This window comes from Colobus angolensis, unplaced genomic scaffold (genome assembly GCF_000951035.1).
Source record: "Colobus angolensis palliatus isolate OR3802 unplaced genomic scaffold, Cang.pa_1.0 Scaffold169, whole genome shotgun sequence".
Classification (NCBI taxonomy): Eukaryota; Metazoa; Chordata; class Mammalia; order Primates; family Cercopithecidae; genus Colobus; species Colobus angolensis.
In genome coordinates, this window is record NW_012114810.1 from 3,061,995 (window position 1) to 3,077,338 (window position 15,344).

General features: G+C 43.4%; 2 protein-coding genes across 2 annotated transcripts; both read left to right on the forward strand.

The window, feature by feature from the left end:
• The first annotated feature begins 505 nt into the window (after positions 1-505).
• LOC105508897 (late cornified envelope protein 3C-like) lies at positions 506-790 on the forward strand. Its single transcript, XM_011937920.1, is given in 1 exon segment — positions 506-790. A coding segment is annotated over 1 exon segment (285 nt).
• Positions 791-13,435: 12,645 nt separating this feature from the next.
• On the forward strand, positions 13,436-13,723 carry LCE3B (late cornified envelope 3B). Its single transcript, XM_011937921.1, has one exon. It carries the CDS (start codon positions 13,436-13,438, stop codon positions 13,721-13,723), a length of 288 nt encoding a protein of 95 aa, XP_011793311.1.
• Positions 13,724-15,344: the final 1,621 nt, after the last annotated feature.

Below are 15,344 nucleotides of genomic sequence, written 5' to 3' on the forward strand. Positions count from 1 at the left end.
GGCTCCTACCCTAGGCTTCTCATCCACAGCATCCTTAGGAGTAACCTTCTTCTCCTACCTCCTCTGCATCTGGTGAGTGGCCAGCAGGGGACAGACCCTCAACTGGGAGTGTTTGGGAAAGAGAGACCTAGAACTGAAATGGAACCATCAGAAAGAGGCCCACAGTGGAGAGCAGTGGGGGAGGTGAATAAGGAGCCTCTAAGGTACATATCAGGAACTCATGAACTGCAAAAGCCACAGGACCTTAGTATTCCTTCACACTCTTGTTTGGAGCATGTTGTCAGGAATGCGCATAGATCCATTTTACATTCTTGAGGATGCTTTATCCAAATGCATGTGTAGGGTTCCCTCTACTACATTTCCATTTCTCTCCCACAGATATTGGCTTGGAAAGCAGCTTCATCAAGGGTGTCAGTGTGTGACAAACCCCAAAATAAGGAGATGATCTGAAGGTTCTGTGCTCAAATGTTTCTATTATTTTGTTCAAGGTAAAATTCCTGCAAAGATGTCCTGCCAGCAGAACCAGCAGCAGTGCTAGTCCCCGCCCAAGTGCCCCTCACCCAAGTGCCCCCCAAAGAGCCCAGCACAGTGTCTGCCTCCAGCCTCTTCTGGCTGTGTTTTAAACTTCAGGGGCTGTGGCCCCAGCTCTGAAGGTGGCTGCTGGCTGAGCCACCACAGACACCGCAGGTCCCATCGATGCCAGCGCCAGAGATCCAACTCCTGTGACAGAGACAGTGTTCAGCAAGGTGGGGGCTCCTGCTGTGGCCATGGCTCTGGGGGCTGCTGCTGACCTGCGTCCTGATGATGAGATGAGTGATCTTTGGAGGAAACAGGAATCCCAAGGGCCCAGGAAAAGCCCCATCCTGATGCATGCTTTTCCAGATACCTTGTTCTGGCTTTCACAAGCTGAGCTGGGGGTGTTCCTGTTGAGTATCCAAGCTGTCCCCAGAAGGTGCTTCCTGTCTGATGTCCAGGACCTCACAGTTCCCTCATCCCTGCCCCTGCCAAGGATTGGCAGTTCCCTGTGTCTAACCCTGCCAAAAAATAAAGCTTCTCGTTTTCATTACCACTGGTGACTCACTTGTTAGGAAATTATCCAGGATTTATCCATCCAGGCCAGGTTCTCCTGTGACCTGACCTCCAAGGACCTTAGAAAACCAGAGATTTAAGTGTGTTACCCCTGGTAGAAGTGACCCCAGAGAGCTGACCTCATGCTCTAGGCAAGTAGCTGGACTGTGGTCTCTCAGCCAACCCTCTGTCATCACAGGATGGCTGCACAGCCTCAGACCTGTGTAGTTTTTGCTCTGATGACGGAGGAGCCAGGAATTGGGAGCCCCTCATGGAAGGGAGGAAAGGTTGATGAGCACCATCGCCAGGATAAGTATAGAGCCTCCCAAGCCAGGGTTGGGGCTGTGGAGAAAGCCATGTGTGGACATCTGCTGCATTCCATAGGAACAGAAAGGGCCCCCCACTACAGTTCTGGGGTGTTCTGAAACCTCAAAACTTACTCCTCTGTTGTTGTATCCCAGTGACTACAGATTTTACTCCTAAGAAGCAAAAGTGGCCACTCAGCTATATTCAGCCCCACAATCTGGCTACCATGAGAAAGTGCTTGGTCCATCTCTTGTAAATGTCTCTTTGCAGGACAGAGGCCATTGAAGGAACCCTTAACATTATAAGTAAAGTGGCCACTCAAAAGTAGTTCAAGGGATAATTCTTGAAAATACTTCCAAGACAGAGACAGGGGTCATGTACTGGAGGCAGGAAAAGGCTGCTGAGAATGTCAATACCTAAATCTACCCTCTCCCCAGTCCACATTCAGAGCCACCCTCTTTCCTATGGCCCAGTGCCTTTATGCTCCCACAGGCATCACTATTTCAGTTCACTAGAGTGGACAGTCAGGTGGAATGAGAAGACAAAAATTATAACCCCAATAGTGAACACAATTTAATTTTCATTGACAATTATAATTTAATTTAAATATGGATAAAGTTAGGTTACAGCCTGACTGATTTATCTTGAAAAATATCTAGCAAAAGGTATTTATTTTAATATTAGATATTAATTGAATGAGAAATGTATCTAAAATTAAAATGAAATTCATAGGGAAAATAACATTCAGTTTGCATCAATTCTCTATACCCAAAATATAGACATGATCAGGTCAGTTCCATTACATGAAATGCACCCAGCACTATCATCAACTTCAAAAGCAGCAACACATACCAAAGTCATCTTCATCAAGCCCATCCATTATCATGCATGTTTGCAGAACTTCATTTCGAGTCCAAGCAGATGAATGACTCCTCCCTCGATGTTTTCATGGTCTTCAAATAAAGAGCACACATTCCCTGGATTTTGATGGAAGGTCATGCCTTTTGTAATGTGCTTATTGTGACTCTTGGCATTCCAATTGTTGTACTTTCCTTCTCCATATTTGCCCCTCAATCGGGTATTAATTTGGCTCTCCTCCTCTCTTGTCCAGCGCCCTATGTTACTTCCTGGGTACCAGTGAGTCTCTTTCATGAGTCATCATCTCTGCTGACTTTATGCTTCCATCTGTTTCACACACAGCCCATTCTGAATATCCAGCATCCTTAGCTCAGTCACCACCCCAACAGCAAGTACTGATCACACCTGGTGCTTGATTTTCCTAAGGGAACATTACAGAAAAAAGTAGATGGGCAAAGAACCATGGACTTTGCAGGTAGTCATTTACATTGCAGTACTTATCTCATGGAAGCAGGCTCCCTATTTACTTGACTGCCTGTGCAGTTAGACAGTTAATTTCTATAGGTCAGGTGATGTGTCATATTTAACTCTACCTTCCACCACAATGCATGGAGCATGACATATTTTGAGCACACATGTAGGCCTGGGTGGGAGGTGTACAAGTGAGGACCAGGGCTTCCTGTGTCAAACATGCCATCTTGTTGCTGGGAAGACGGTGAAGGCCTGGACCTGGGCTGTGGTGTTTGGTGCTGTCACCTCCCTGAGCAACACATTCATGCTGCCCCTCACAATCTAGCAGCTCTGTCTTGGGCTTCCCAGACCATGGACTTTTTCGAATAAGCTTTCTCTTGCTGCCATGAAGTCAGATGGATGTCAAGCTGTAGACAGGACCTGGAGCTGGGAGACCTAGGAAGACAAACCCAGGCTTCCATCAGGGGAGAAGGAAGCAGAGGGTCTGGATGGAGTAGCAGGAAGAGTGTGGGATTAATGGGCACCCTCCCGGGATGTTTCAGGTGTCCTGTGACTGTGAAGGTCATGAGTCTTCAGCACACTCTCATCTTCTTCCTATATGTGTTCTGAGAGATGCACTGACCTCACCAGACATCATCAAGGAAGCTTTACCCAAACAAGTTTATTCTCCTCTATGATTACATGGAGATAGGACACCTTAGGTGCTCAATTAGAAAAGACCTAGTATCATTTTGTAGCAGATGACCAAAGAGAAAAGAGCATCTTTCCAGGATAAACTAACTCCAAATTGATTTTCATTTCCTCCCTATATTTCTTAGTGCAGAAGTACACCCATCAGAGAAGAGACATTACAAAGATTCATTTCATTATTGCATTCTCTCTAGAGTCATTGATGCTTTGTGAGATTTCGTGTCAGCAAAACCAGCAGCAGGGATAGCCTCCAAAGGCTTCCAGATTTACCCAGCCAGTCCGAGCCCCATGACCACCTCTAGTCTTCTCCTGCTATGGCTACAGCTCCAGGGGTTGCTTTTACTCTTAGGGGGTAGCTGCTGCCTGAGCCACCACAGGTGCTGTCTCTTCCACTGGCACAGGCATTAGACACATGACTGCTGTGAGTTTACCCACTGGCAGCTGCAGCTGTTGGAGGGCTTTGGCTGCTGCTGCTGACCTTGGCAGTGCATTGAGATAAGCAGTTTTAGAGGAATCAGAGACCCTAAGTGCCCAGGATTAACCTCAGTCTGATGTACCCACTCCTAACCTCCTGCCCATGGTCTGAGCTCCTGAGTTCATCCTGATGAGGGCTGTCAGTGATCTCCAGCAGTCTCCCTGGGTGTCCCTCATGGTTGTCTCCACACCCATGTTCTGGTCAGTGCTTAGCAGCACTTATGTCTCACTCTGTAAAAAATAAAGCTTCCCTTTCCCACCTACATTTCTATATTGCCCCTCCCAAGGCTGCTCCATTGCTGTCTCACTCCTTATCTCCCAGACTGAATGTTTCACAGGATGAGAAGAATGAGAGACAACACTTCTCTCTACTCATAGGGAGACCATGAGGACTTTATGTGTTGCTGCTAGAAAGAGGCTGCAGAAGGTCACACTGCTGCAGGGAGGAACATTCACCTTATTTCTCTATGGAAGATCTGGGTGTTGAGGAGGTAGGAAGGGATCCTTGAAAGGTGAATAGTTGATGGGTGCAAGGAGAGAGATGGAGATGGTTGTAGAGGTACACACCGAGAGGAACTTAGGGGAAGTAAGAAAAATAAAAACCTGATCATTGCAGGAGTTGTAAACTGGATATATTCATAGGGCCAATGACTTGTATACTACTTATGATGTGCCAGTGGCTTGACATACGGTAAATAATTTCATCCTCACTGCAGTCCTTCCAGTTAGGTACAACCCTTGTCCCATTTTACAGATGAGAATCATCATGGAATGAGTGTCCAGGGTCTCCTAACAGCTGCCATGAAAACCTTGGCAGTTTTGCTGAGAAGCCTATGCTCCTGATGGCTGTGGTGTTTGGAGTTCTTCTAAAATGTTTTAAGAGATGTGAGTAAACAGTGGATTTGTTTGGTAATTATTTTAGTCCACAGTATTTTGTTGTTTGAATTATACATCACTAAACCACCAAACCATATGAATCACACTTCTAAGGAGTTCATCTCCTAGAGTTTGGACTCAGAGTGTAGTATTCAGCTGCACCACAGGATTAAAATCATTATTCTTGATGTGCATTAAAAGAACAATTCACTTTCACTACCAATTTTGAGAATGTTAATGAACTGGAGAAAGACTCAGTAAAAATTCAAGCCTTGGTGCTCATCAGGAAAATACTAGTAATCCAAGGAGTTCTCATAAACTGAGCCAAAGTGAAAGAGCAGATCTTAAGAGTAGTTTTGGGCTAGATACAACAGAGAAATTAATGTATCCAGTAATAGGTGAATATATTAAATTTTAGAAGCTTTTTTACCAAACTCTTGGGAAATAGGGAAATGAAAATTACTTCCCTTTTCTGTGTTCATAGACATTCATTTTCTTAACTCATTGGGATGAAAAAGGTACCCAAAGGGATCCTATGAGGAAGTTGATGTCAGAACTGCTCTGATGAGTTTAGATCAACTGCCCACCTCAATTCCTCTTAGTTGCCAAGCCTGGATTTATTGCTCTTGGATGGATACAGGCTCCACATCTTACTCATTCCATTAACTGTCCCAAGTGACAGCAGGTGACACCATCTGGATTCATCATTTACTCAGGCTGGATTCATCATTTAGACATTCAACTGGCTAAGAAAGATTTCTTTAAGAAGTTACCACAGCTGTAGGACTTATAAAAGCCTATTATATACACTTTTGATTCACTTCTACAACCACTTGCTACTCAAAAATTGAGAAATTCTTGAATAAAATCAGCCTAGGAGACATAAAGAATTTTGTGTTATGACTTGTAGACCAAGTCCAACACCCATTCATTCATAATTTATCTGCTCATAGTTATGTGGCACTGGTCTAGGTACTTGGATCAGTTTGAAACAAGACAGAGTCCCCTTTCAGGGAGCTTATGTTCCAGTGGGTCCATTAGAGACGTTTTCCGATTTCCTTGTCTGACAGCACATTTAGACAAAGGTGGCTCTATATTCAGTTGAATTCCCACTCTGGAGCACTTGACAGATGCTGGTAAAGGGTGGCTAAATCCAGTGAAGGCATCCATCATGGGCAAACTTTTGAGAACTGGGTATCATTGTTTGGGTGAATACAAAAAGGGCATTCAATGTCTGGCTGCTTCCACACCGAAGGTAGGAGCTTAGTGAGGCAAGGGGTAGGTGGGTGATTCCAATGGTGAAATGTTTGTTTACAGTTGAAAAGTCCTTGTCCCTTCCCAGTGCCTTTCTCATTTCCCAGTTCTCAGTGAACAACCCCATTCACCCAGGTATCTTGAAATTGCTTCTGTTTGGTACTTGGCTATAATGTATAGAGCAAATTAAAAAAATGGCCACACCTATATCCTTCCCTGTATCAGGATACTCAGACAGATTTAATGCAATAATAATGTTTTATCAAAACCTTGTAATTTTAGGATATGTTTGAAATTTACTTGTGTATTCCATTTTTATATACTTTTGATATATCATGATTCAGGATAAAATATATATCTATTGTTATAATAAATGCATTGGGAAAATACTATAGAGTTTAGTGTTCTCTCTACAACCTTGGTCCACTTCGTGTCTGGTGCTCACGGTGATCATATTAACCTCATTATAATCACACCCATCAATTACCATTTCTGTGTGGACAAATCTCTCTTAGTCATCCCATCCAATTTGAATCACTCTCTTCCCTGGGTCTCTTAGAATCAATACTACAGTCACTAAGATCCTGACACAAGGTTCATTACATGTATGTTAATCCGTGATGCATATTACAAAGCCATTGTAGATTTCTTATACTTGCCTCTGAATTTACCTGTGATATCCCTGGGTCATTTTACCTTCATATAAACAGATTTGTTTTGCCTCAGACATCTCTACCTTAGTACAGCTATTAGGAGAAGCAGGGAAAGATTAAAACCTGGAAGTTCGTGTCTCCAAAACAGATGCTCTTAATGAGAAAATTATTCTACCTTTGAGATTGTACATGTCCCCAGTGCTCCCCTCAGCCCTGTTCTACCTCGACCTTAGCATTGTCTCTTTCTCCTGGGCACCTCCTTAATGTTTCTTGGGTCCACAAATTTCTCTTAGCTGCCATGCCTGGGCTTACTGCCCTTGGATGGATACAGGCTCCACATCTTACTCATCCCATCAACAATCCCAAGTGACAGCAGGTGACACCATCTGGATTCATCATTTATTCAGAATTACTACAGAACCAAAAGGGACTAATGTCCCAAAACCCTGACTTCAGGCCTGGGGACCCCCATACACTGTATTCCAGCACCCTTGCCTGGCTCAGGCTTAGTTTCCTACTTATCTGTCAGTCTCACTACTCCATCAGCCTAAAAGGTAGGGATGGTATCTTCTTCAGTCTTGTATATGCTTTGCCCAACACAGTGTCACCATCTCAATATAACTTGTTTAAAGAAGGAATAATGTTAATGAATGAAAAATAAAGAATTGCAGGCCTCCAGGAAGACCGAGGCACAGATATGTGAATAGTCATGGGGTTTTTTGAATCCCCACTCTCCTCAAAACTCTTGACACTTGCCATGGAGATGCAGAGGCCTTGGGGCTACAGAGGCAAAGAAGCTGACTCCTAAACAAGACCCACACTCTCACCACTTCCAATCCCACCACCCATTTGCTGCCTGCAAAACAAAATAGAAAAAGAGCTCCAAGGTTTGCTCAGTCCTCACTGGAATCAGGATACCTCAACCCAAGCTACTTTCTATTTCCTGCTCTCCTCTGCTCGGGAATTTTTCGTAGGTTGTGGATTCAAAGCCACATATGCTTTGAAATAAACATAAAAAGATCCAATTTAAAAAATTAATGCAATTATCTATTATTATCTCTCTTTTTACTTCATCTATAGTCACAATACTTTTCCCAAGACATCCTGGAAGTAAAACTAGGAGGAGCTTCAAGCCTCTCCCAATGTCCCTCAGAGTGGGTACTCAAACATGCTCCTCAGTGTCCACTGCAGTCTCTTCTCACTGAGCCTCAGCTCTGGGGGCTGTCACAGCCTCAGCTCTGGAGAACGCTCCATCACAGGCTTTACACATCCCACTAGGCACAGCATCAGCCCTCTGGATGCTGTCACTCATGGAGTGACCAGGGCACTGAAAACCACAGTGGAGCAGGGCTGGATGATCCAGTGAAGCAAAGAGACAAGCCTCTTCCCAGTGTGGTGCTTTTCCTCCTCCCTCACCTCTGCACCTCCTTGGTGGAGAAGTCCCATGGAACATTAGTAAAGATGATAAGGATGGGAATGCCCTTGTAGAATTTACTCTTAATAGTCTGAAAATTGGGCATGCACAATGTATTTTAATCTTTTGTGTTTCAAAGCCATTTGCATCAACAAATGTTTGGTTTCTAACTCAGTGTATCCTCGTCTTAGTAATCCCTTCTTAGGTCTTATTTCTAGAAAGATCCTCACTCAACAGAATGCCCAGGTATAGTTGCAGCCAAAACACTCTTGTTTTGCCCACTCCAGATTTTCTCTGTCAAATATCATTGACCTCTTTCAATGCTTCCATTCACTTTTCCCCTAACCACTCTGCTGAAGTTTTGCATTCCACAATGAACAAACCTGTGTCCATTCCAAGCCCCCTGGAGATGAGACCTCCCTCAGAGTCAAAGTATATTCATTGAGCACACAGTATCTGTCACTAAAGTGATGCAGGCTGCCTGGGACCTAGCACAGATCCTTCATGCCTCTAGTATGTCCAATCCTCTCCCTACATTCAGGATAGGCAGAATGTTGAGAGAAAACATGATAAAAGATAATTGCAGCAAAGAATTGGCAAAAGAGATGGAAGTTGCTGAAGAAAAGGAATTTGGCAGGGGTCATATTGGTCAGGGTCTTCTATTGCCTCCCAGAGAGTTTTCCTTTTTCCCCATGGACTACAGGTAAGTAGCACATGAATATTCTCACCATCCAACACCCAGCTCCCTGTCCTCCCTCTTGATCTTCAAAGACACTCCTATTCCTGAAAGATTTCCTCTCTGACCTTCCAAACCGCATCACATCTCCAGTAACTACCCAGTTTCTACTTCCAATTGCCTTTACAGTACCTGTGTGTGGTCATTATGAAGCTTCCACCCAACATTCCTGAACTTGCTTCTCGTTTGCCCTTGGGGACCTGGAATCTTGGCATTTATTGATTTGATTGATGCTAGAAAGGGTGGGAGCATCCAAAACTGCCCCCTTCTTATAAAAACCCAAGAGCCTATGAACTTGTGTATTGAACAGTCTAAAGTCAGTACAACAAAAACAGGAAGCATTGTCTTTTCTGGTCATTGTTTTTTCCTATGCTGTGTTGAATCTCTCTTGAAAATACCTCAGGGAAATTTCACATTTTGTCAGTCACTTCCATGGATATTAAAGTCCAGACCCGCTAAATTTAATTCTGAACAAAACTTGAAACTCAAATTCTCCCTTGCACCCAAGCATTGCCCAGGTATCTCCCAGGAGACTGGAGTTGGAAGGGGAATATGATGGGCTCTTTCTCTCATTCACTACCACCTCTCCATCTTTTTCCTGAGTACCCCTTCCTCCTCCTTTGTATTGGGAGATGGAAAAGGGGAGGGGAAATCAGTATACATGTGACTGTACCACTAGCTTCCTCTATTGGCAGGTTCTGCAGGAGGGCTAACTCTGCTCCCTCTGTGTGGCAGGTTCTGCAGGAGGGCTGTCTTATAGGGTGCTTTTGTGAGTGCTTCTGGAGCATCTTGAAGGATTTTCCTCACAGCATGCTTTCCGGACATGGGATGAGCAGTCAGATTTAACCCTTCAGGTACTGCCTAAGCTCCTACCTTCATTGTCACCAGCCATAGCTTCTCGATAATGAGGTCTCTCTGCCCAACAGAAAACCATCCTGAGCACAATACTAGCAAGATTGTGGAAGCTGGTCTTCCTTCTTAGATGTCATCTGCTGTTATGTCTCAACGTCCTGTTCTATCTCTTCAGTTCCTTTTCTTTATTCAACAATAGGCTCAGAGGTTAGAACATCAAGTCTACTACCATAGCAGACATTCTGCTGAGGGATAAAGGAATAAAGATTTCTTGAAGGAATCTCTAACATCTACAAGCTGTCATTGTGAATCCTGCCCTTTCAATTGACCTCTGTTGTAGGAGGACAACCAGTTTCCCTCCCCTGTACAAGATTAGGGGGATACTACAACATTGTCTTTCAGGACAATAACTTCCCTATCTAAAAAATTCTCACCAAAGTTCAGCCTTCCAAATATATAGCTGAACCAGAGAAATAGAGTTCCATTTTTTTTTTTTCTTAGCAAGTCCTGCAGAGATTTTCAGCAGCTTATCCTAAGGTTACTTTAGTATATGGGGATAAAAGGCATCTATTATTTTCATCTTTTGACTTCAGCCAACATCCTAATACAAGAATAAAATTTGAGTCCAACGTCTTCTTACACACTGGGTCCTACCAGAGCTTTCTCAGGAAAGTAGAGAGAGGTGTAAATATCTCAAAATACCACTTAATCTGAGGGGAAAATTCAAATTCATATAAGAAACTTAGATAAGTTGGAGATATGTGGCACTTTCTGGCTACTGCTTCCCATTTTCCTTAAGAATGACTTAACTGCTTGCCGTGGAATGTAATAGTCACAGTCATAACAGGAACAGAATGGAGAAGGAACTGTGAGTTGTAAGCAAAGGGAGAAGAATTCTGTTTGTTTACTCATCCTTCATTGCTGATGTGGAATGTCCAAAATGCACTCCAGGGAGCTAAACCTGAGGTCCTGCAGTGCCTGTTCCCATAGTACCAGTTGGAATGACTAAGTCATGAAATTCTTCCTGGATTCATCCAGCCAGAGCAGTCTCTGTATTTCCTTGCTGTCTTTGGACCACAGGAAGCCAAGGCTCCTCAGGATGGGAATCCTGGGACTTGTCATTCTCAGGGAGGTGGCCTTGTGCTGTAGGGGAAGTGACCAGATCATGATCTTATAGCTACTGTTTGTCAGCACAGGACAAATCCTGTGCGTGTGAGGACTGTGGACACCTGATCTCAGAAGGAGGACAGTGAGTGACAGGAGGAATCACTAAGGTAGAAGGGAGATTAATATGCTCTCCAGGTCTTGTGGGGTGGCTTTCAAGACAGGCAGTCAAGAATGGGGCTGGAGGAAAGCCTAACAGTCATCCACTGTGTTTTATAAAACAGAGGTAACACGATATATTGAATGTCATTGGCAAGGATGCTTTGTTCCTTTGAAACTTACCCAAAATGTGTGATTTATGTTTCTTTCTCAATTAACACTTCCACCTCCTACCTCTCCCAGCTGCCAATGACTCAGGGTTGCAAGCCATGCAGGAAAATGGCTATCATGCTTTCTCTGTTGGGAGGACAAGCCTTGCTTATGATAAACACAAGATACAGAGAAATGAATGTTCAGATTTGCAGCAAAGTCTAAACCCCAGTAACTTTTTAACTTGATTTTTCAAAAGATTATGCCCCTCTTCAGCTTCACCAGTATGGAATGAGAAAGTACCCATTTCAACTATCATGAGTAATTCCTTCCAATGCACTAGCAATTGGTGCGTTCTAAAGAATGTAAAAGAAATGGACACCTAGTGTAGCCCTGGAGCTAAGCTCAAAAATATCTCTTCAGCAAGAGGCCTCTGCAGACAGAAGAATATCAGAGAGGACAGTCAATCCTATTCCTCCTCCTCCATTCCCAAGCCACATTTCAAGAGACAATTCACTTTCTCTTAAATATCTCAAAATAAATCATGGAATTCTGCCCCCAACCTCCCACCATGTTTTAAAGAGGGTAAGTTGTAAAGTGCATGCTCTGATAGGGAGTTTGTTGTCTAAAAGCCATAAACTATCAAGTACAGGGAACAATAACAGGCATTTACCATAAACATGTATTATTTAAAATTACCATTTAACTTAAATATAATGTTCTGTTATACTTCTGACTTTAATTTTTTAGAAACAAATAGCAAAGTACAGGTATTATAATAATAGAGATGAATTCAGTGGAAAATTCATGTCTAAAACTATTATAAAATCAAATGTGAAAAATAAGAATCAAACTTTATATTTCATCCTACAGAAACCTTAGAATGTATAAGGTTTGTTCCATTAAATGTGATGCACATGATGTCACTACCATCACTAACCTCATCATCTGCAATTCATTGAACAAATCATCTTCATGACTCTCACCAATTATCTTATATATTTTTGCTCATGGACCATTTTATTTGCTTACAATCAGTATCATACATCCCATGGGAAGCTAAATATGGGCCAACCTACATTTTTCATATTAAGTATGAGTCTTGTGATCTCAACTGTTGCACGTTCCTGAATTATTTCATCTGCTTATTCATACAATCCTACCTTAATTCTCTTATGGGCTCCAACTGCCCCAGACAGGGCCTGGGTCCCATCCTCCATTCATTACCTAATACATTTCACTCTCAGGGTCCAGTGGTCTCAGATCACCCAACATCCCCAAGAGTCAGAAGCCAATTACATCTCAACAAACCATACCCCTGGGGAATATGCAGAGGAATAGGGAACTGACATCCAAAAAAAGGATGTTTGTATCCCAGGACGCATCACATGATATCATATCAGACACATATGTTTACATCTCTGATGTAAGTCCAGTTAACTTTGAAAGGCTCAAGGTCAGGAAATGTGTCATATGCATCTATACATTGTCACTGCAAAATGCAAGGGACAGAGGTTAGACTAAAGCATCTAAGCTGAATGAGTGAAAGGAGAAGAAATGACAGGTCCCCAACACACGTGGAGATCTGTCATCAAGACTTCCTGGTTTCCTCTTGACAGGCATCTTGGCAAGCATGAAGGAAGATGCTGGAGACCTGGGATGGGAGTGTTTGGCTCTGCCACCTCCCCTTGTTGTGAAAGCAGCATGCCTGGGCTGTGCATCACCGACCCTGCACAAGATAAAAAGGCTCTTATTTTGGGCTCCTGATCCACAGCCTCCTAAAGAACAGCCTTCTCCTCCTTAGTATCTTCTGTATCGGGCAAGTATGTAGAGGGGACCCGCAGCTGGGGATGTCTGGGAAAGAAGCCCAGATTTTACTAGGGAAGGGGGAAGCAGAGGTGTCAGATGTACACGCAGCAGGCAGAGGACTTCAGAGGGCAACTGAGGGTAGGGGAAGGGGCAGTGAGCAAGGAACCTCTTTGGAGTGCATGGAAGTCTGTGACACACCAAAGCCCTGGCTCTCAGCATTCTCTCTACTCTTCCTAAGAGATGCATACATGCCCAGTGATATTCTCTGAGAATCATTACTCAATTAGGTGTTTTTGCATCAGTGTTTCTATGAAGACAGGGGGACTTGGGGCCCAGTTAGAAGACACCAGTATTCTTTTCTGGAAGAGGGAAAAGTGGAAGGAAACATCTTACCAGGTCAGTTTTACTTGAGATCAGTTTCTGTTTTTATTCCTGAAGTGTATATCTCAGTAAGCAACTGGTCTTAGGACTTCATAAAATCATTCGTAGAGGAGACAGTAGCCTGGAGCTTTTGCGTTGAGCTTTTCCTTTTATCTATCCAGGCTCTCACCTCCTGCCAAGATGTCCTGCCAGCAGAACCAGCAGCAGTGCCAGCCTCCGCCCATGTGCCCCTCACCCAAATGCCCCCTAAAGAGCTCAGCACAGTGTCTGCCTCCAGCCTCCTCCTGCTGTGCTCCAAGCCCTGGGGGTTGCGGTGGCCCCAGCTCTGAGGGCAGCTGCTGCCTGAGCCACCACAGGCACGGCAGGTCCCACCGATGCCGGCGCCAGAGCTCCAACTCCTGTGACAGGGGCAGTGGTCAGCAAGATGGTGCCTCCAGCTGTGGCTATGGCTCTGGAGGCTGCTGCTGACGTAATTCCTGATGTGGAGACAAGCGACTTTAGAGGAAACAAGTATCTCAAGGACCATGGAAAAACCCTAACTTGACGGATCCTTTCTTAGACATTCTAATTAATCATTCATTCATGGGGAAGGATTATGCTTTTTCCGAAAAGGCTCCACCCATGTGTTTTCCAAGACTGTGGAAGCCTCCTTTCCTCCTGACAATGTTATCACTTGTGTCAGATTATACAGAGAAATAAAGCTTCTGAATAGCACCTGCATCTCACTTGTCTTTCACTCTGCTACACAGAAGGCTGCTCAGTGGGTCTCTCCTCCCTCAGCTCCTGAAGGTCTAGCACACCCTGCATCCAGAATAATACCGGCTTGTGGCTGGAAGATTAATGGGCCAGATTTTTCTTCATGCAGCGGGTCCCTGTGGGAGATTTGAGGATAGAAGTGTAGGAGAAAGGGGAGGTGTTGAGAGAGGTTGATGAAAATCTCTTAGAAAAGGCCTGACTTTTCTTGTGTGATACCGTGGGAGGAGTGATTTGATCTTGGAGCCCACAGTTTCTGTTGAGGATTGTGTAGAGAATCAGAACATTGACAAGAATGAGACCAAAGAGGATGGAGGGTGTGGAGGCAGAAAGAAAGGTCTGAAGGATGAAGATCAAATCAAGCTGCACATAATGGACTTTAGGGAGGGAGGTGAGCTGAAATTAGTAAATTCTGAAGCAATTGGAATTGAAGTTTTCTTTGATGCAAATGCTAATGAGAGGCTCTGTGCTCTGAGAAAACAGAAAAAAGAGACAGGATTAATGTTTCTGGGGGTACAGATTACATATCTGTAAATTTCTTTTAAGAGATTTGAGATAGAATTGAACTCATTATTATTATTATTTTCTGTCATGTGTTACTTTTTGAACTCAACAGTAATGAGACACAGCCATATTATAGTTGGACTCTAATTGGGGAGCTCCTGTCCCAACATTGGAATATGGCAGTGTTTTATCTCTACTCAAACCAAAGTGATTGATGTGAATCATCAGTGCTGTTTCATTTTGATAGCTGGATTTTGGAAATAATATTGCAAAACAGGGGGCTGTTTAACCCAAGCCATGATGGTTCTCGAGATCACTTCAGAAAGATGAAAATAAATCATGTAGCTGTGGCTAAGTCAAAGTAGAAAGTTTTGAGGGAAATCAGAGGTTGAGCATGGACATTTTAGACAGAGAATAAGACCTATATGATACTTTGGAAATTCAACTGATTATAATACTTTCTTTAAAATTTCATTTTTAAAAAGTGGCAAACTGGAAATCAGTTTTGCTCCAATATACTTGGACACATTATTTCTTAAGAAACTGGAATGAAAAGTGTCAAAAGGAACCATGACTGAAAGTTGAAGTCAAATCTGCTCTGCTACTCAAATCACTTAACTGGCTGAGAAGGGTTCTCTGAGAAAGTGAACAGAGATATGAAACTTAGAATTGGGTAGACTTGAATCAAGGTAATAGGCTTCTTGCCCTGGTACACTTAAGACATGCTTGGGAAATACTCTTTAAAAGTCAGAATTAAAACACATAATGGATAAAAAAGAAAAAGGATGGGCAAGCTCCTTATGGGAATACCTGAGTCCCACACTAAGCTATG

Coding starts and splice junctions, on each gene's coding strand:
- LCE3B (XM_011937921.1), top strand. CDS start 13,436: ATGTCCTGCCAGCAGAACCAGCAGCAGTGCCAGCCTCCGCCCATGTGC.